The sequence below is a fragment of the Petaurus breviceps genome, unplaced genomic scaffold, assembly GCF_028583685.1.
Source record: "Petaurus breviceps papuanus isolate PSGF00001 unplaced genomic scaffold, PetGlider_PUasm1.0 523, whole genome shotgun sequence".
In the NCBI taxonomy this organism is placed as follows: Eukaryota; Metazoa; Chordata; class Mammalia; order Diprotodontia; family Petauridae; genus Petaurus; species Petaurus breviceps.
This window is the reverse complement of record NW_027186356.1, coordinates 179,134-200,756: the sequence shown is the minus strand read 5'-3', so window position 1 is coordinate 200,756 and position 21,623 is coordinate 179,134. Positions and strand designations below refer to the sequence as shown.

At 46.3% G+C, this 21,623-nt stretch overlaps 2 protein-coding genes across 3 annotated transcripts in view; one reads left to right on the top strand and one right to left on the bottom strand.

Moving 5' to 3' along the window:
- Positions 1 to 2,963: 2,963 nt before the first annotated feature.
- The window catches only part of THOP1 (thimet oligopeptidase 1), a 46,839-nt gene continuing 28,179 nt past the window's right edge, over positions 2,964 to 21,623 (bottom strand). The window contains 4 exon segments of the mRNA XM_069101972.1: positions 2,964 to 9,243; positions 10,823 to 10,959; positions 17,766 to 17,894; positions 18,412 to 18,598. Of these exon segments, the coding sequence (XP_068958073.1) occupies positions 9,082 to 9,243; positions 10,823 to 10,959; positions 17,766 to 17,894; positions 18,412 to 18,598 (615 nt within the window). The 3' untranslated portion in view covers positions 2,964 to 9,081.
- The window catches only part of SGTA (small glutamine rich tetratricopeptide repeat co-chaperone alpha), a 110,154-nt gene continuing 93,622 nt past the window's right edge, over positions 5,092 to 21,623 (top strand). For both annotated transcript variants that reach the window (XM_069101976.1, XM_069101973.1), the window contains exon 1: positions 5,092 to 5,095. The gene's annotated coding sequence lies outside the window, so the exon portion shown is untranslated. The remainder of the gene's footprint in view (positions 5,096 to 21,623) is intronic.

The window sequence follows — 21,623 nt, the reverse complement described above, 5'->3', positions numbered from 1 at the left end:
GGGGGGCGGGGAGGAAGAGACAGTTTACAACAGGAAATCCCACTTGTCGGCCCTGTCAATACATGCTCCCCTCAGTTTTTCCCCACAGGAATTGGTGCTGGCCAGGGAGCAAGGCCAGCTGAGGGAATACTGGAGGTCAGGGGATGTAAAATATTAATGGAACCATGCTGGATTTTTCAAAAACCCATTCCATGAGAGGGGAGTCAGGGCCAAAGCAGGACGTCTGAGCTCAGCCTCTGAGCTCTGCAGGGATTTCTCCAAAGGTTTTGTTTCCCCTGCCCTGGTCCTATCCGCGCCAAGTCAGGGCTTTTAATATCTGTCTGGGCTGGAAATAGCCAAATAGTCAGGGCCTGAATTCCTGACTTAGCTGGGCAGCCCTGAGCTGTCTGAGATCTAGACAAGGGTAGGGTAGGGCTGGCCTCAAAGGTGACCCATGCGGGTCATGAGCTGGTCAGAAGGCAGAGAGAAGAGTAGGCTGTACTCTCCACCAGCCTTGCTAATGGGCCTTCAGTTGTTGTCCACTCATGTTTGTGGACGTCCTGGGATGGTTCTGGATTCTGGCTCCTACTGGCTTCCAAAGCCAGAATCCAGTATAAGATGAACCAATGGTCTGCTCCAGAGGTAGGGGAGGGGGCCATGGAGGGTGATCATATTCTTGTAACAGGAGGGGACAAAGTCTCAAGACCATTCCAGAGTGGTCCCAAATCCAAAAACCCAACTTGTTAAAAAAAAATAGATTGTGATCAGATGACAAAAGGGGGTTGGGAGGTTGGTCCTTGACTTATATGATCCAGCTTCAGAGCTAGAGGGGACCACCTCTTGTCCAAAGGGGCAGGAACAGACCTCAAACATACTTGAATTGCCTGTTAAAACCAAAGGGTGTGATGGGAGGAAGCCCAATCTCTTGAAGACTTTACCAGCAGAACCCAAGATCTGAGCTCCTACCAAGCTGGAAATGCTGGTATTGTGCTTACGAGTAGTCAGAGGATCATTGTGCTTAAGCATGAAGCATATGTTCTCCTGGGGAATCGGGGTCTCAGGGCACATGTTGTTCAAGGAACCCAGACCAAGACCAAAGCAAGAGAGGGTTGTGATCAGATTTGGTGAAGGGAGGATAAAGGAACACCCTCCCCCCAGGGCCTGCACAGATGAAATCATGAACGCTCAAAGCTCATGTCCAACCACCCAGAGATTTCTCCAAACCCTTCTACAATCTGTATCTATTTTGCTTGGGAACCAGATTGCCATTGTGATTCCTCACAGGACAACCACTAATGGGTCCCAAGGTCTTTTTTTTTTTTCATTTCAAGGGTCTCCATACATGTAGTGTTGGGGTCTGGGAAATACTACCCTTGATTCTCTCTTTTTCCATCATGAAACAGTCTTAGAACTGGGGAGCCCCTTTGTGATCATGGTGTTATGTAAGGAGCCTTGGGGTGGCAAAATAAGGCTTCAACCTGACTCTTCCACTTATGATCTTGTAGAGGTCACTTAGCTTCACTCTTTGTTTCCTCCATCTGGAAAGTGGGTATAATAACCCCTTCGATGCAGACCGAAGGGGTGTTGTGATGATCAAAGGAGAAAGGAGATAATAAAGTACATTTGTAAGCTAGTTAGCTAAATAAAAGTATGCTATTCTAATCACTGGCTGCAACCCTTTCCATTTATAGATGGGGAAACCAAGGCACAGAGGGCAGTGACACCTGTATTACTAACCTGTTGGGATTGCTGTAAAGACCCCGAAAAGGGAATGTGTGTAAAAAGATCTTGGTAAAAGCATGCTAGGACTGCAAAGTAATGAGATGCGTATTTTCACCAGAAAATAACAAATTATCTGTCCAAATGTGTTTGTCTGTCAAGTAGGATATTTCCCAGTGGATCATAAGGTGCTTAAGGGCAGATATCATTAGACACACTTTGTTTCTGATCATTTCCATTCAATAGATGTTTATCATAAAGGGTTCCCAGCTTGCTCGTAATTTTTTATGTTGCTTTAAGGTTTACAAAGTACCTTCCTCATTCACTGGGGGAATGGAACACAAGTGTTATTTCCCATTTTACAGACTAAGAAATAGAGTCTTGGAAAAGTTAATAGATGCAAAACTACTGAGTGTCCAAGTCAGAAATCTGACCCAATCCCCTGGCCTTATTTATCCAAATGGAGTTCCAATGCCTTCACATTCTCTCAGAAGCCAAATCTACCATGAAAATGCAGGGGAAAGTTGAGATCCTCCTCTAAAATGGGCCTGGGCTATTGATTTGGTTCCCAGAGAGGGGCCAATGATTCTCTTTTCTCAAAACAGGACCCACTGAAAAGCTCAGTCCCTAAAGGGTCACAGTTGATCTCTCCCCCCTCCCAGGGAAGCTCCAGGTTCTCCTGTTACAGGCTGGCCCTGGAGGAGGTGGGTCAGGAGGCAGTAACAGTAGAACCCACTCTAATCTTGCTCCGTAGGGGTCAAAGGGGGGGGGGCTGCACTTGGGCCACCGGGATGACCTCATGGAGACCAATAAATCCAGAATGGATTGAACACAATACATCTGAGCCATGCCAAGAATGTGGCTGTACTGGCTTGTGAGACGATAGTACATGTCTGGAGTGTTTGAGGGCTGACAGAAGGCATGGAGGGGCGACAGCAGACGGTGGTGCCCTGGGCTCGCTCAGAATAGCCACGGTACTAATATTGGACTGTGGGCACATTATAGCCCCCTGGAGTCTCGGAGAGGCAGACAGTGTTGGGAAGAGGCAGGGGGCAGTCTGCCAGACTGGCCTGACTCCTGGAGCTGAACACCCCCCAAATCAAGGCAGACACCCAGTAACTGGAGAAACTTACAAGCCAAAGTGACTAATGCCTGCCACCTGGAGGTGAGGAGAGGAATGACATGAACAAGGTACTGGGATTGGGGATGGCCAAACAAGAGTCATGTGGTAAGAGATTAAGAGCCAAGAGTAAACTAAGAGATCGTGGAGTCCAAACCTTTTATTTTGTAGAAGACAACACTCAGGTCATAAGAGGCTAAGTGATTTGCTTAAGGGTCTATAGATCCCTGATCCAATTCCAGATTATAGTCCAAATTTTCCATTAAAGCACATACCCCCAACTAACCAATGAGGTATATTAAAAAACGTCGCTTGGAGGGCCTCTGAACGTGGAGTGTCAGAGCTGGAAGGGACCTGAGAAACCACTGAGTCTAACTCATTTTAGACTAGTCACTTCATGGCAAAGCCAAGGGTCCTAGCCTCCAGTTTAGGGCTATCCACGGTACCATACTCCTTCCCCTAATTCCCCCAGGAGCTGTCAGAGCTCTCATGTAGCAGGGGCTGTGACAAATGTCAACAGCTCCATTTGGCTCTCCATGAGGAAGAGGCAGGTGTCATTTTAAGGAGCTGGGCTGGACCCATCTATAATCAGACAAGACACCTGGCCTCTGGAGTGGGCAGGCTGGAGCACAAATGGGCAAATTTGATGGAAAGCAGTATCAATCCCTTCCAGACAGGTCATCACTTTGCATTCACCGACCAGTATCTAATATGTTGCTAAGGCCTGTTCCTTTTACCTTGGTGATATCTCTTGGATGAGCCCCCTTCTCTCTGACACTGTCATCATCTCGGTACAAGGTCTCATCTCCTCACACCTGGACTACTGTAATAGCTTCAGGTGGGTCAGCTTGCCTCAAGTTTCTCCCCACTCCATTAAGCCACCAAAGTCATTTTCTTAAAGTGCAGGTCTCACCATGTCATCCCTTTACCCAATAAATTCCATTGCTTCCTTATCCCCTCCAGGATGAAATATAAAATCTTGTCTTTGGTCTTCAAAGTCCTTCATAACCTGACCCTCCATCCCCCCAACCCCATTCCCTGTCTTCTTATGCCTCACTCCCAGTCATATACTCTCTTCAATCCAGTGCCACTGGCCTCTTTGCTGTTCCACCAAGACACACTATTTCTCAACTCCTAGCATTTTTACAGGCTGGAATGCTTTCCCTCCTCATCTCTGCCTCCTGGCTCTCCTAGTCCCCCCTAAAAAACTACCTTCTACTGGAAGCCTTTCCCAATCCCTCTTCAAATTCAATTATTTTATTTTCAGGTACAAATTCTCTCCCTCCCACATCCCTCTCCCCCAACCTATTAAGAAAGCAAGACAAATAAAACCCATTACAAACTTGTATAGTCAAACAAAACAAATTCCTCCGTTAGCCATGTCAAAAAAAAAAGCTTCACTCTATACTGAGAGGATGGCCTCTATTTGGAAGTAGAGAGCATGCCAGGACCCTTTCTTTCCAGTCCCTTATCTCTGTTGATTATCTCTATTTTATCCAGGCGGTACATAGTCATTTACATATTAGACTGTGAGCTCCTTGAGGGCAGGGACTGTCTTTTATTTTCACTGTATCCCTAGTGCTTAGTACTATTTTTTTGACTGACAAGCCTGCAAAATCGTATTGGGAGTAGGGGAAATAGGTGTGGAAATAGCATATATTTCCCTATCCACTGATTTCCCCAAATAGGGATACAAGAGAATCCAGGCTCACATATTTGTGTGCTCACCCCACCCTCAGCTATGTGGGAAGGAAAAGTACCCCAAAGTGAGAGCCTGAAACTTAAAGAAACACTGCTCCTATCCCAAAAGATCCTTTTAGAAACCACTTTTTATTAGCAATAAGCACTTTACCAAAACACAACCAGCTTAACAAGCCAGTTTGACCTGAACCATAAAAATCTCAAAAGCACCATTCTTTGGGGGAGGCAAAGGAAAGGTTGGGGTACAGACTGACACTTGACTCCAAAGAGAAGGTTAGTAGGGGCCAACTGCACACCCAGAGGCAGATCCTTCAACCCCATAGTGCTTCCTGTAGAATGTAAGCTCATCGAGGGAGGGACTGTTTGGTAATTGTCAGTAGCCCTAGCACAATGCCTTGCATAAGACATGCTTAGTAACTGCAGAGTTGAACTAATAAGAGGACCTTTTTGGTAAGGCTGGAAGTCTATAGAGGGGCAAGTTTTACCAGCTTTAGTATCACATTCTCTCTCAGCAAGTTGATTTCAGCCATCTCCATAAAGCTGGTGCAGTCACGAGGCTCTGGAGGGTACATGGGGCAGCTGGGATTGTGGCCCCTGGCTACGGGCTGCTTCCTTTTCCCACCCCAGAATGACAGAGTCGATTCAACCTCAGTGCCAGGCTGGCATGGGACAGTGAAGCAGTCAGGGGCAAGTGGGTTCTGCCCAGTATTTCTTTTGAGAAAGAAAAGGAATAGACATGGGAGAGGAACTGGGCACCTTCCCAGCCTGGCATTCCTGACTGTACCACGCGCCTGCTTCCTGACCATGCAGCTGCTGCACCTGCAGCAGGGGGGAGGGACAAGGAGCACAGTCTGCAACTACAGTCTCTCACTGACTTGGGGTAGGAGTGGAGCCTGAATGAGACAGACTAGCACTCTAGCCTTGCCATGTCTAGAGGCTGGGGTGAAGGAGATAAGATGGCAGATAATCCTTTCTCCATGAGAGGGAAGCCTCTGGGGAGAGGAGGCTGTCCAGTGCTGACTCAGCGGCCTCACACCTGCCTTAGGTATTTTAAGCCATCCCCACTGAGCATGTGTTTCTCCTTTGGGATTTTGCTGAGTACCTGAGCCGGGCTTTCAATTCAGGCAATATACGTCAGGGCATTGGAAAAAAACCTTTAAGATGCTAGAAGGGAAGTGGAAGAGAAATGAGGTCGGGCAGAGGCAGCCAAAGACCCTTTGTAAAGAGGCCCATGTTTCTGGGCTTTGGGGGAGAGGGTGATTGGAGAGAACATGGGAAGATGGGGCCACATTCAGCTCCAGAGGTTCCAATATCTCTCCTGAGGAATGAACAATATGGGTACTGGGCAGGTGAGGTCACCAAAGATAGCACCCAAATCAAGCCTTTGCTATTCCCTTGAAGAATTCCTAGCAAAGAAGGCAGTAATTCTGGGGCCAAGCTATAACTTAGATAATACATTCTTTGCCTGTTTAATTAGAAGAAGGATTAAGAGGTGGAAGGACCGACCCTTAAAGATATAGTCCAATCTTATCATTTTGCAGATGGGGAAAACTGGTGCAGGAAAGGGAAGGGACTGCTCCGTGGTCATAGAGTCAGGATTCAAAACTCGTGATCTTCCCATGACCACTAGCTACCTTTCCCAGCTCCACCCAGCACGCCCCAGTCTCTTGAAACAGTCCCTCCCACCTGTTCCTAAGCACATCGGTGGCTGGCTGGGCAGGGTTCTAAAAGCAATCAATGCCCTCAGATTCCTTGTTCACTTCCCTGCTTAGGAGTTTTGACATCTACATCTTTAAAATAATAACAAAAACCAGCAGCAGGGCCAAAGGTCACAAGCCAGGGCCCCCACTGGCCTCCAGACTTTCCTGATGCCATGTGGCAGGACAAAGATCAATCAGCTGTGTTTGGACTGAGAAGGCTCAGTAGCAAAATGAATCACAGGTCACTCATTCACTGCAGGGTTCAGTAGGGTCTGGCTGGCATAAAAGGAGGGCAGTTGGACAGAGAAATGAATAGGGATGATCATGTCTCCTGACACCAGTACAACTGTAGTGTGGATTTGGTGTTTTGGACCAGAGGATTGTGGACATTACAACATTCAGCTGTGGTAGCCACAGAATCTAAAGGTAAGCACCTCACCTCCCTGGGACAGTGAAGACACCAGGGAGGCCAGATACTGACCCTTCAGACCCGCCCTCACTAGCTCTGACTAAGGAAAATAGGGTCTATGGCCTCCTGGTCAAGAGCTTTAGGAAAGGGCAGGGCAAATTAGGTACAATAGCCTCAAGGTCTGGGCACAAAACAGCCTTTACATCATACCACCCTGGCTTAGGAGCTGGATATGAATGAGTGACAGGGAAGGGAGGAGGTGGAAGAGGAGAACAAGACCCTCAACCCCCACCTCCCACCACTGGTCCATGGGCAGGTGATGGGAGGGGAGGCCACTCCCTTCCTCTGTGCCTTCCTTGCCAGCCTGGAGAGCTCAGATCTCCATTTTATAGGTGGATCTTGACTGCACTGTCAGCTATTTCTACCTTGGGGTCTGCTGAGACTAAGAAAGAGATGCTTAAGCAAAGGTTGGAGGAGTCATGGGAACTCCAAGCAACTGACTGAAAAAGCCATAGTAAAGAGAGAAAGGCACCATACTTCACCTTCATCATCAAGAACAGGGGGCTTAATTTAAGTCAAAAGATTAACTATGTCTCTATCTCTCGATATTCCTTGGTAAGGGGAAGGGGGACAAAGAGAAAGGGGATGTGTGGGTTTTTTAAACAATGAGGCCAAAACCTGAGTTATACTGTAGTCAGCTAAAAGCTACCAGACTCACAATGGTGAGGTGCCTGAGGCTGATGATCTGAGGTCATTATTAAAAATTGGTTCAGTTAAAGGCAGGAGGACCTTAGAGGCCAGGACCTGGCCTTGATCCCTCCCTCATGGGGTTTCCCATAGCAGGATAAGCATGCATGAGGCTGTGTTGAGAAGCAGAGGGGGTCAAGACTGCTTCAGCAATGAGGGTGCTGGATGGGAACATTCAATAGCCATTGATTTGCTATTAAGATGGGGGGGGCCTTAAAGATCACCTATCCCAATGTGAGGCCCAGAGAAGCTACAGTGAGTCGGGGCTAGACAAGGTGGAAGTGGTTGGGAAGAAAAGGGCACTCCAACTGCCTTCTGATGGAAATGGATTTGGTATGGCTTGGCTGCCGTTCCTTATACAAAGCCCTCCATCTTGGTTCTGGGCATTTTTTTCTGGCTGTCTCCCTTGCCCGGGACACTCTCCTTCCTCCCCAAGTCTTTCTCAATCCCTCTTACTCCCAGGGCTTCCCCTTTTGAGTACCTCCTGTCTATCCTGTCTGCATGTGGTTTTCCCCATCAGATTGTGAGCTCTTTAAGGGCATGGTTTGTCTTAGGAATTTAATAAATGCCTATCCACTGACTGAGGGCACAAGAACAGGAGGTATATCAGGCCTGGAGAGCTCATGCCTTGATTTATGTGACACCCACCAATTTAAAGCCTGTTCCTTCTCACTTCAAAGTCAAAGGTGCTGCATCTTCCTCTTAGTTTTTCCTGAGAGCTGGATCTGTCCTCTCTGTCCCCACTATCATTTACTGTCTGGTGCTTGCTAACACAGAAAGCCAAAAAGCTGTGCTCCAGGTTCTGTGCTTATCTTGGGTGAAGAGTGGCTAAGGGCAGGAGGGGTTCCTGGCAAGAACCAGGCCTGCAGAGTCTCTCCTGGGGGATTTAGAGAAAGTCTGCTGGGGTCAAAGGCCAAGTTCTTTCCAAACACCTTCTCCCAGGGAGTTCCGACTGACCTCACTTACTGAACAGGTTAATGAGAGGCTTCCTTGAGGTTTTATGATGTTAGGCAGGTGTTAAACCCACACTGAGATGCTGGCCTCCAAATCCAGGAGGAAAAGTTGTACAAAGCTCACTGTGAACTTTCTAAGGCCCCTTGGTTCCAGTTAGCAGAACAGCTCACTCATTTCACTCACCAGCTACTGCACACATGCGCACATAACACACTCATCCCAGTTGTCAATTCCCTGAGGTCTAATCATCTTTCACCAAAACAGTGTAGGATAAAACCATCCCCAAAAGACTAAACCATGATTTCTGCCTTAACAACCAATGTTAGACTAACCATTTCAAGGAAAGAGGAGGGAGAGAGGAAGGCAGAAGAGGGACTCCCTCTTTCGCTCCACTTTTAAAGTTATAGTTTCAGTAGAGAACCTGATTTTGGTTACTCTAGGCTAGGATGGACAAGGGGAAAAAAAATACCAGGCCATATGGCCAACACAAGAACTCTCCAAACATCTTAATGTGACTGAGCAAAGACCCTAAAAAGGGACTGGAAGGTTAAAAAGTAGAAAGCAAAACAGGGCGGGTTTGGGGCAGGTATAGAAATCTCCCCCCATCCTACTCCCCTCTGGGAGAGTCCCCTATTCTCTCTCTGTTGGGAGTTTAAGGCAACAGGGAGGCCAGCAGAAGGTTATGTCCACACTTGCTCAGTCCTGAAGAAAGGAGATGCACGAAAGAGCTCCCGTGGCCCTGGGCTGGCCCATCAGCAGGCAGAAGGCAGTGAGCTGCTCTCTGACACCTTCAGGCCTTTGCTCAGGAGGAAGGCGTCTTGCTTGGGCTCCCGGCCGAGGAATTGCTGCAGCATGTCAATGGCATCCACGGAACCACCGGGCTTCAGGATGCAGGTCCTATAGTCCATGCCAACCTGCAGGAGGGACAAAGGACACACTGTGGAGAGAGATGGTGGGCTAGAGGGGGCATCTAATCCTTCCCTCTCCCCTGACTTGGGATACAGGAGATAAGTGCCTCCCCTACCCTAGGCTGCATTGGGGGAGCACAGAATCCAGACAGGCATCGGATGGTTCACTCTCCTCTGCCCTGGTATGAAACAATGTTTGGTCCTGGGAGGGGGAGGGGGGCACACTTAAATTTCCTAATGCCCTGGGAAGATCCCCATCATTAGAGGCCCAATTCCTCCTTAGGAATGGGCTGAACTCAATGATTTCTGAGGTCCCTTCCTACTTTGATGTTCCTATGAAAATCTTCAGCTCAGCTCCACAAAATCAAAGATCCTAAAGCCAGATGGAATCTTAAGAGCCCACCTGGTCTAGCCCCAGTTTGCTGGCAAGTATAGTAGGAGCATTCATTTTACAGAAGAGAAACTGGGCACCATCTGTGGCCCTGGGAAAGTTACTTAACCCCCAAGAACACAAAGGAGTCTGGAGTGGGCTGGTGGTGAGAGAAACTGAGGCTTAACTCTTCTGGTCACCCCACAAACACTACTAGATTCCAGGAGTCTGGGGCTCTCTGATCCTCACAAACGTTCCCCAGCCATAAGCATCTCAAGTGACACCAAGCAGGGACTTATTCTGGCCAATCGTAGGTACTCAAGCAGTGACTCTCCCTGGAATGATGAAGGGGTCATTCTCCTCTCACCAGACATAACCAGTCTGCCCTGGCCACCTGCAGCTGGGGAGGTCAGTCACACCTACAGACTCTGAGGAGGTGGGGAGGATGTAGAGGGGAAGAGTAAAAGAATTCTGAAGTCCTGGGTACCAGCAGAGGGAAGGAAGATCTGGGCCAAAGGTCAAAGTGGGTGTCACTGGAGAGCTGGGAGGCAGGGAAAGGGGACAAAAAGTGGGAAGCGGGAAGCTTACCACAATCAAACAGTGTCTACTTCAAAATGCTCTCAGAATCTCAGTGGTTGGAAGGGACCTCAGGGGTCATCTGGCCCAGCCAGCCAACCACCCCCCCTCCAGGCAGTGCCATCAAGCCCCATCTTGAGGAGCCCCAGGAATGGGGAGCCCATGACGCCCCACGCTGCTGGTTTTGTGCTCTTAGGCCAAGAAAGGCAGGTCTAACCGCTCTGTCACAGGACAGCCCTTCACAGGCTTGAAGATGGTACCCACATTGCCCACATGTTGCATCTGGCTGGCACTGGCCCTGGCCCTTAGATCAGAAGGGGCTCAAGAGGGAGGGGGAGCCTACAGCCCTGCCCAGGAAAGCTGGGGAAGTACAAGAAGCTGATTTTCTCCCAGCAGTGGAAGAGACTGTGCTAAGAGAAGAAACCCAGGCTCAGTTGGGCTAACAAAAGGTGTACTCAGAGTTTTTCTTTGGGATTATACAAAGCTGGGCCTACATGGATCTTTAGGAGGCACATTGGAGAGAGCAGTAGATGAGAGTTCTCCAGAGACATCACTTCTCCCTGCCTATTGATGGGAAAGAGGATGAAGTGGACTGGAAGAGAATCAGTAGAAACCAGACCCATGAATGAGCTGTTTTACCTTACAGTTGAGGACCCCTTCCATTTTGAAGCGAGTGTGGAACATGTCCATAGAGTAAACCTCACTCCACAGGTAGCCGTAGTACTGGGCATCGTAGCCTCCTGCCAGATGACCAAAAGTGGCTGGCATGTTAGTACCTGAAGAACAAATACAGAGTGAGGGGAAGCCCTCGAGTTCTCTCCTTTCCCTGAAGTATCTGGAATTTCCATGAACTCCTACTGTGTGCAGAACACTCTGGGGAAGATGCTTCAAGTCTCTCTTCAGGAGCCTCACCCCGGGGCCAGCAGGGTGCTGAGGCTCTCTGGGCCCTGCTAGACTGGTCCTCTCTGTGCCCCCACACACCAGAGGCACAAGGTCTCCTCCACACCAACAGGAAGCACCACAGCAGGACTCTAGTGGAGTTAATAATTCATGCTTCCTGCTCGCCCGACTCAAAGTAGAAAAAAGGGGCAGAGATATGAACAGATAAGTAAAATACAAGGTGATGGACAAGTGGAGGGCTGGGACAAACCAAAAGCATGAAGGATCACTACAAAGCAGGGCCAGAAATGTAGGGTGATGCTAAAATGGAGAGCTCTCTCTGTGGGCCTGCCTGCAGAACACCTTTTCCTTGAGGCGTAGCCCTGGGTTACCCCCCACCATCTCAGCTGAACACTCCACCAAAGGAAGTGTTTGTGCCAACTGGATCAACTACACATTTCTGTTCTCTAATCTTCACCGGGCCCTCACTATTGCATGGCAGTCCTTTCATTCTGACCTGATTGACTTTCTTGCACTCCACAAAGCAGCTGCTCTAAACCTTCTCCCCCGCCCATTTCCTTAGGAGAGTACTCTACTTGCTACTTCATTAAGAAAAGGCCGTCAAGAACTCGGATTGATCAGAATGACCAATTCTAGTCTCAAAGAAATGATGATGAAATACTTTCTTCCTCTCGCAACCAGGGGGTGGTAAAGGACTACTGCGGGGTGGTCTGTTTACCTCTTTTTTTTTGGTGCTAGGGAAGGTTTCCCTTGGGGATGGGGTAGTTTAGGAAATGACTGAAAGAAGAATAAAAAGCTTAAATGTTACTTAACAATTATTACTTAAAAAAAAGTAAGATAAAGCTATAAAACAAGCAGTTTCAAGCTCCTCCCTTCTACACTTTAAAACCGTTCTTCATTATCCTCTCCTCGGCTCTCCTCCCAGAGGGGATTTGTCCTTGACTCTATAAACTTTTCTATCTGTGCCCTTAATCTCATCTCTTCCAGGAAAGACCTCTTCCATCCCCCTTTTTCTCTCACTCTTATATCAACCTCTCCTTTTCTTCTGGGGTCTTTCCTGTTGCTTACAAACATATCCAAATCTCCCCTACCCCTAAACAAAGCGTTCATTCAGCCCCATTACAGCCTCAAGCTGTCATCCTGTATGTGTGCACTCAGTTCCTAGAATGGCCATCTATGCTCATCACCTCCACTTCCTCTCGCGATCTGGCTTTGGGCCTCAGTTCTCTCCAAGATTACTAGTAATCTTTAAAAAGTAATAAGTAGGGGCGGCCAGGTGGCGCAGTGAGTGAGAGCACCGGCCCCAGAGTCGGGATGACCTGGGGATTGAATCTGGGCTCAGATACTTAGCACCACACCCAGAAATAACTGGCCGTGTAACCTTGAGCAAGTTACTTAACCCCATTGCTTTGAAAAAAAAAAAAAGCATTTTTGTTCTTAGAAATCACTATCACTTCCTGACTCATTCTCTTCCTTCCAAAAAAATAAATAAAAGAGCCCTCCCCTGTAAGAAAGCAGAACAAATGAGCACATTGGACACACATGATGACATTGGCCTCACAGGCAGGCTGTCCATGCCAGCCTGGTATTCACCACCAGCAGCCCTCTGAAGCCGTGGCTGGTCACTGAGACACATGATCTCTTACACTAAGCCTACAGGCCTTCTCTCAGTGTCCGCCTCCCGGACTAAGCCCTCTGCTGTTTGCCCCCGCCACACTCTTGCTCTCCTGGTGGCTTTCACAGCTTTCTCAGGCTTCTGTACTGGACCAGCATCTGTGCCCTGCCTCTGCTGCCCCAACCATGGATCCCCTAAGCCCTTGTCTCTTCTCTCTTCACACCTGAGCCCCTTCTTACTGCTGGGGATTCATTAGCTCTCCTGGCTTCAAACAAGTTTTCTATACAGATGATGCTCAAAGCTTTATATACAGCTTTAATCTCTCTCCTGTGACCGAGCCCCACATCACCATGAAAAGCCATGGACCCTCTTAGCAGTTTGGTGAAGCCTGTAGACCCTTCTCAGTACAGTGTTTTTAAAATGCGTTACTAAATATTGGGATAGTTATCAAAATATTAAAAAAAAACTTATGGACTCCATAAAATTTGTCCGCGGAGCCTAAATTAAGAAAATCTTCCCTAAGAAATACTCACATCAATGAAATGACTGATGTACTGAAGACCGGAATCACACTGGAGGATCCAACGTGGCAGAGAATGCCAATGTTGCCATCAAAGCCACTGGTGCCTTTGGATCCCTCCTCTCCACCCCCCCATCCTCCCAGAGGAAGAAGACTCACATTCACCTGGATCTTTCCTTCTCTTATAGGCCAACAGACTACACAAAGAGCCGATTAGGAAAAGACTCTCTTCCCAGTAATCAGTCATTTCCTGTCTTGTTAAAATGGCCTTTTGTTTTTTGTCATGTTTGATGCTCTGCATGTCCAGCACCTTCTGCTGCTATTCTGGAAGCATTCAGGACATGCAGGTAGGATTCTTCTGCACAGTCTGTAAGCATTTTGCCTTTCTCTCTTTTCCTACCCCTAAACATGGAGGTCCAAAGTAGCTTCCACACTATTTTTGCCATCCTCCTTTATGGTGACTTTTGTACTGAAGTCACCTTCCTTACCTCTGCCTCTCAGAGCCTTCCACTCAGAGGTCATGTCCTTCTTGAAGTCTCCCACGAATTCAAATGTCACAGTGTAGATCATTATAAAATCTACACTTCTAGCTCTCCTCTTTCTCCTAAGCTGCAGTCCCCTCATTACATTCATATACATAATCACTGTATATATTGTTCTCCTGGTTCTGCTCATTTCAGTCTGCACCATTTCATACAAGTCTTTCCATCACACGCCACACATTTAGCCAAAACCCAATCAATGGGCACTCACTTGGTTTCTAGGATTTTGCTAAGACAGAGTATTGCAATTAATATTTAGTATACAAAGGACTTTTGTGTTTGGCTTTCACTTCCCTGGGGCAGGTATTTGCCCAGTATCTGCATAATTGCAAATTGTTTTCCAGAACACCCTGATTACTCCACAACTGCATTGATATGTCTATCATCCCACACACTGCCAGGATAGACTGTTTCTGATCTTTTAGATGTCACGACATAAGGTAAAACCCTAGAGTTGTTGCCATTGTATCTCCAAATATATCTCCAAATAATCCAAAGTGATTTGGAGCATGTTTTCATGTGATTATTTATAATTTGCAAATCTTCTTTTAAAACCTCTTGTTTCCCAGGAGAACAACGTAAAGACAAAAAAACTGATTCAAAAGGTTTAAAAACTCTGATCGATGCAATGACCAATCACAATTCCAAAGGACCCACAGTGAAACATATTCCCCACCTCCTGCTTGAGAGGTGATTGACTCAGGATGCAGAATAAGACATATTTTTTTGGACATGGTCAAAGAGAGCATTGGTTTTGCTTAGCTATACAAAAGTTTTGTTTTTCTTTCTTTTTTTCTCCAGGGATTGGAGAGGAGGGAGAGAAAATAGACTTTTAAATGAAAAATAAGTAAGCAATTGGTTGTTTCTATCCTTTGTCTTGTCCCCCATTACCAAATGCCTTGTTGGATATCTCCACGTGGACATTTCATAGGTCTTTGAAATGCAACATATCTAAAACAAAACTCTTTATTTCTTCCACTAAACCCGTCCCACCTAACTTCCAAATTCTGCTAAGAATCCCACCATCCCTCTGGTCACCCAGGTTCAAATGACTTAACTTTCCCTTACCATTCCTTGCTCTCCCCCCATTTCAGACCCTCATCTCCTCTCACCTGTACTGATATAATAACATCCTCATTCATCTCTAATCTATCTTCCACACAGCTGCCAAGTTAATATTTGCTAAGTACAAACCTTTAGTGGTTCTTTACTGCCTCTAGGAGAAAATACTCACTCTTCTTGGGGAACTGAAAGGCCTGGCCCCAAACCAGTTTTTCCACCTGAGCTTAAATTATTCCCCACCATGCATCCACTGCACCCACCAATCTGTGCCTTATATGGACGGGGCTTTCCCTGGCACCTGCAATCTCCTTCTTCATCCCCAGCTCTCAGAAGCCCTGGCTTCCTTCATACCTGCTTCAAAGCTGCCTCCCATAAAAGGCCTTCTTAACTCCCCCAGGTGTTTGTGCCCATCCCCCTAACTTCCTCTGTATTTGTCGGTACTCACTTATCTGTATTCATGCCCTTCTCCTCAGTAGAAGGTAAGTTTCTTGAGGGCAGGAACTATTTTGTTTCTATGTATCACCAGTACCTGACCCCTAACAGGCACTTGGTAAGTGCTTAATTGAATTAATCTGGATCAGGAGAGGGACCCTGAAGATCGTCTAGGTGCAATGCAATGCGCTTTCCCATTTAACAGAAGACTTTTACTGAGGTCCAAAGAGAAGAGACTTGTCCTAGGTCATGAAGGTTCATGGGTCGTAGAGAAGCAAGCGGATGTGTGAAGCCAGCTCCTCTGCCATTAAGCCCAAGTGCTTTTCTAACACATTTAACTGCCCCTCCCTGACTGGTACCCAGGATGATCTCCCTATCAGCCAGGGACCACAGACCCCACCTTTAGCTTGGCTGCTCCAAAGCTTTTCCTAACTCTGTGCTGCCCTCTAGTGGTCACTAGCAGAGCTACTGCACTGGACCAAGCACTCCCTCCTTCCTTGGGTGCTGGCTGGTTTGTGGATGCTGGTTTATGGCACCACGGTCATTTCCGAGGATCTGTGCCAGCCCCCCTCACCTCCCACCTCGCCACCCCACCCCTGGTAACAAAGAAAGCAGCTAGAGAAACGGACAAGGACTGCCTCTGTCAACTCCTGTCCCTACCTACCTACCATCCCTCTCCAGGGACCCTCCCGTCTGGTAAGTTTTTCAGTTGCTCTGGAACCAACAGGGGTGACTGTGCTAGTGCCCCCATTCACATACTTTTAGCCACCATGTATCCCAAGAAGAGGAGGAGCAGGGTGGTCTGGTGGGTGGAATCCTAGATCAAGGTTCAAACCCTGCTCTGGACACTTACTAACAGTGTGACCCACTCGCTCCAGTCACTTAACCTCTCTCTCCCTTATCTTCTTCATCTATAAAGTGAGGATAAATTATGACAGCATCTATCTGGGAGATGCTGTGAGACTCAAAGGCTCTCATGCCTGTAAAAGCACTCTGCGACCTTCCCAGGCCATGAGGTTGCCATCAGCACTGCCCTCCTAGGGTCACTTTCTTCACTGTTTCAGTTTGGACAAGTCTGTCCGAGTTTCTCTGAATTCCTCAGACTACCCTTCCTTCTAGTGCACTGATGTTTCTATAGTACACTTTGTCTGGCTGCGGGTACACCTTTGGCTTCAGCTGTTCTGCTTCTCTGGTGCTGTTTTATTGGGCCGGAGGGTTCAGAACTCCTTTGAAGTGAGGCCCAGAGTGGTAAGTGACTTGCCCCAAAGTCACACAACCAGTAAGTAATGGAGGCAGAATATGAACCCAGGTCTCATATGGTACCAACCCCTGTGTTCTTTCCATTGCTCCAAGATTCGCTGGGCAAGGAGAATGTGAAAAGGTAGCTGTGTCCTACTTCTGAGACACCCTCTTGTGCCCACCCTCAGTGTCTAGTGTGGGACAGTCTGGAACATAGAGTGCTCTACAGACTGAGTGATCTCTCAAGAGCCAATCCAAGCCTCATCTCCAGGAGAAGCTTTTGGCCTGATAAATCCCCTTGCTGATGTATCCATTCCCTAAGTCAGGGATGGGGAACCTGTGGCCTTCGAGGTCCTTGGGTGTGGCCTTCTGAGTCCAAGTTTTACAGAACAAATCCTTTTATGAAGGGAATTTGTTCTGTGAAGTTTAGTTTCAGTCACAGGGCCATACTTGAGGACCTAGAGGGTCACATGTGGCCTTGAAGCCACAGGTTTCCCACCCTGCCCTACGTCTTTCTGTCTAGACTCAAATCTAGTGGTCTCAACTCCCCGTCTACTGTTCTTTCTGTCATGCCATGACACCCCTCAATGAAAACCAATGGTCCAACCAGCGCAGACTTCTGTCAGACGTCAACAAGGGAGAATGTGGGGAGCAGGAGCCAGCTGCCCTGACTTTGGACATTTTTTAACATTTCAGGAACAAAGAGGCTAAAACAAGATGCCCCTCACTCCATGAGGGCCTATGTGGGACACAGCTGTGCAGACAGAGGAAGCCTCTGCTCTGGGGGGGGGAAGGGGGGCTTTGCACTTTCCTGTTTTTTCTCATGCTCAGGTTAGTCTCCATGCTATGTCCGTGTTCCAGCTTCAGTGCTCTGTAAAACGGGGGTGCTCAGACTGCAGATGATCTCTAGAATCCCCTTCTAGCTCTGAGAGTACACATTCTAAGTAAGAGCCCTGATAGTCCATGGTCTAAAGTTCTTCTCTAACTCTTAGTTAGAATCCCTAGGATTCCAGGCGCAGCTACTCTGACCCAAACTGAAGTCTATGATGCCCCTTTCTGTGCTCTCCAATGGAGAGGCACCCACTTCCTCTCCAGTTTAATTTCTGGATCATGCCTCCATCTTGGAAGAACACCCATGCCCTACTACAGAAGCATCACTCAGGAATTTCTGCAAACTCTTTTGGACCTTGGTTCTGTGACCCATATCAGCCCTGAGGAGTAACTGTTGCAGAACCCAAACCCAGTGAGCCCACAGCAGTCAGGGACTAGTACCTGGTGTGGCTGGAATCCCTAAGATCTCCTGGCATAGGCGGGAATACTCCTCGGCTGGGTTGGCTTTTGTCTGTGTATGCAGGGCCTGGTCTACCTTGGCGAGAACAATCTGACGCAGGTTGAAGAGACCTGTTTGGGAGAAAATAACAACTCATGAAATACTGTTGGGCTGCCAGGTGCCTCCTTAATGACCTTGGTAGGTCCCCCCATTACTGCCAGCTTAGAAACCTTCAGTGTTCCCTCTGGAGTGCTTGCCATGGAGCCAATCCCATTTTGGCAAGTGCCACCTCTACCTAAAAAAGAATTCGGAGGCTACCACTGGCTTTTGGATGCTATAAGTAGCACTTCAAACATCTGCTTATTTATTGGATCACACACTGTCCCTTTGAAGAAATCATGGGCAACGTGCTATAGGCAAAAAAACGATGGACTCGGAGTCAGCTGCCCAAGGTTTAAGACTTAGTTCCCCCATTTCCCTGATACTGGCTTAGTCCCTTCTCTTTTTAGAGTTTGGCATTTGACAGTCTCTCTTCTAGATGAACTTTAAAGTCAATTCCCTTCCACAGCCCTCATACCTACATAGTTATACATGCAGAACTCAGTGGCCACTGAAGGAAAAATCAGAGGGGACAGGTGAATACCAAACCTGTATTTGCCTGACGGGACTTGATGAGTTTCTCCAGAAGCTCCTGGGGGATGGGCTCTCCTGTCTTGTAGTGTTGGGACATGCGCTTCAGGGGCTCCTTCTCCCACACCCAATTTTCCAGCATCTGTGACGGTGCTTCTACAAAGTCTCGCTCCACATGGGTCCCACTGAACATGGCAAACTCTGCCTGTGAATGTGTGCACAAGGTAAGGACCATGGACTGCTACTCTGGTCAAGGAAATCTCCACATCCACTTCCCTTCTGGTTGGACTTTACTGAACCCTTGCTATGCCACCCGTGGTCCTCAACTACATCCATCAGAGAGATGTCAATAATGGGACAAATGAGCTCTTTCAGGAGGTGCTTGCTAACAATCTGGGAATATTGGTCATTTGACTTTTAAAAATGTAAAAACCACTATGAGCTTATGGGCCACATAGAAATAGATCGTGGGCTGGACCTGGCCCTCAGGCTGCAGCATGTGGCCCTCTGACCTAGTCATTTATTTTCCATTCCATACCTTTCTCCAGCCACCCATGCTTCTCAAACTGCTCTGGACTAAGAGTCATCAGAGCCTGCAATGTGCCACTGAAGAACTCACTAACCTCCACACTGTCTATTCCCTCTACAGTAAAACCAGGGATCGACCAAGAGTCCCCAAGGCAAGTTCTGCTGCTAGCTTAAGAGACCTGGATTCTAGGCTTAGAAAGTCACTTTAGACTCAGTTTCCTTGGCTGGAAAGCTGAGAGAACTAGACCACATTGCTAAGATCCCATTCTCTGATCAATCTGACCTCTATCACACCTTTACCATTCTCCCCTTCACTTAAAACCCCACCATATCTACCACAGAATGACAAGGGAGACACCTCGCTTCCTGTGGGGCTCTGTTCTGACTCAGGGTCCCCTTCCCTGGCCTCAGGCTCAGCCAGCTAGCTAAACAGGTCTTAGCTTAGAAAATTCCAGTCTTATTGCTGGCACTTTGTGATATCTCCAACAATCGGTATTTTCCTTTTTTCCATGTTTGCCAATTTAATGGGTGTAAAGTAGAACTTAAGAGTTGTTTTAATTTGTATTTCTTTAAGTATTAGTGATTTCTTTAAATAACAGTTGGAGTTTGTTTTCATACGGTTTTTGATGAATTACTTTTCTTATTTTGAAAACCACCCTTTCATAGCCTTTCTATACTTATGTATTGGGGAATAGCTTTTGTGCTCATAGATCTTTATTAATTACTTATATATCTTTTATATTACTTACGTATCAGATATTTTTTAGAGAAATATATTCCAAGTCAACTCTGTTCTATTTCTACTTGCTTTTGTCCATGAAAAACTTTTTCAATTTTATTTAATGCAGATTGTCTTATCTCCTTTGATTTTCTCTATTCCTTGTTTGCTCAAAAACTTTCCTCCTGTGCATGGTTGTAAAAGGTATCTCCTCTTCTGTTCTTCTGTTTTATTTATGATATGATCTTTGATATCTAGGTCATATATCCATTTATAGTTTATTGTAGTATATGTTTTGAGATTTGGGGATAAACCTAATTTCTGCTAGCTTTTTGTCAGATGGCAAGTCTTTAACCCAGTAGGGAGAGTTCCTGAGTTTATCAAAAATTAAGCTAATCTGTTCAGTTGCTTCTAGGTTTTGTGTGCTTAATATGTTCCATGGATCAATCTTTATATTTTTTAACCTGTGCCAGAGAGGCTGATGACTATTTCTTTGTAGCATACTATAAAATCTGATACTGCTAGACCCCTATATCTTGCCCACCTTTGCCCCCCCCCCCCCATGGAATAGCGAATAGATCACGAGAGATCTGTGTTCTTCTCTCATTGCAGATAATTCTTGTACAGCCATAGGTCAGTCATTACACTTCTTAGCCCCAATTTTCTCATCTATCAGATGGGTATAATACTTGTGTTGTAGGATTGTTGAGGCTCGAAGAGAAGACATATGATCTGCCTTGTGAACTTTAAAGCACTATATAAATATCAGATGTGATTCTTATTTAAAAGCAAAAAGGCTTAGTTTGACAGTCTCTAATGTCCCTTTTAAGTCTAGACTTTATAATGTCTTCCAATGCCTGCCTCAGGGACTAGAGTTCCACCCTCTGAGCAGCTGCTTTGAGCTTAAGCCTTAGCTCCAGGGAGTTTACAGGGAAGACATTGGTCACTGTGATGGGAACAAGGACCCTGAGGGAACATGGCACAAGATAAATATTCTTTGATGGGGCAGGGAAGGGCCAGGTTATGAAAGACTTAAAAGTCAAACAAAAGATTCTGTATTTGCTCCTGGAGGTAATAGGGAGGCAGCCATGGAATTTTGAGTAGGGACTGACATTAGTACTAAGTGATACATCTAGGTTGACAATCATGAATGTAATTTTCAATGATACTATTCATCAGAATGGTTTACAAAGTATCACTAGGAGGACCAAAGTGCTCCTTACTCTTCATCTAAAGGAACTTTTCTTAAAACTTTACTAGTAGGAGTCTAAGTCATGTTTTCTCTTGAGGCACTCACTGCCCCCTCCCACCTTTCTTGACTTAGGAATTTCTTCAGTTTTAACTAATAGAAATATAACTAGTTGAAACTAATAATATTTTGTGGTTATTTCCCAGTGAAACTGGGGAATCACCAAGTACATTAATAGGTCTATTTCAAAGATGTAGATCATACTAAGGAGTAATGATTAGGGTCTTGTGATATATTCTGAGTATTAATGACCTCAAGATGTAAATTATATGTTTTACATAAGATTATGGTCTCTATATTATGTATACATATATGTATATGTGTACATATGTATTATAGAATATATATATTTACTATATGCTTATACATATGTAATATATAGAATGTACATATTTCTCCTAGGTAACATTACATGCATGTATTTATAAAGCACAGATATATTGAGTTCTGTGTGATATAAAGTTGAAGAGAAGGGCCAAGTTGCCATGGTTGGACTTTATCCACCAGAGGTTCTCTATGCCAATGGTTACTGTGATTTTAACATACTTAGATCAAATATACATTTAAAATTTGTACATAGGACACATTTGATAAATATGCACATGTTATTGATAAAGTACGAATACTTCAGATGTATAACATAAATTTGCAGAGCAAATGCTAATCGGCATTGGTAGAGGGAATTGCTACACTGGGAATTCCTTTTGCAAATGTATAATCCTAGGTATAATCTTT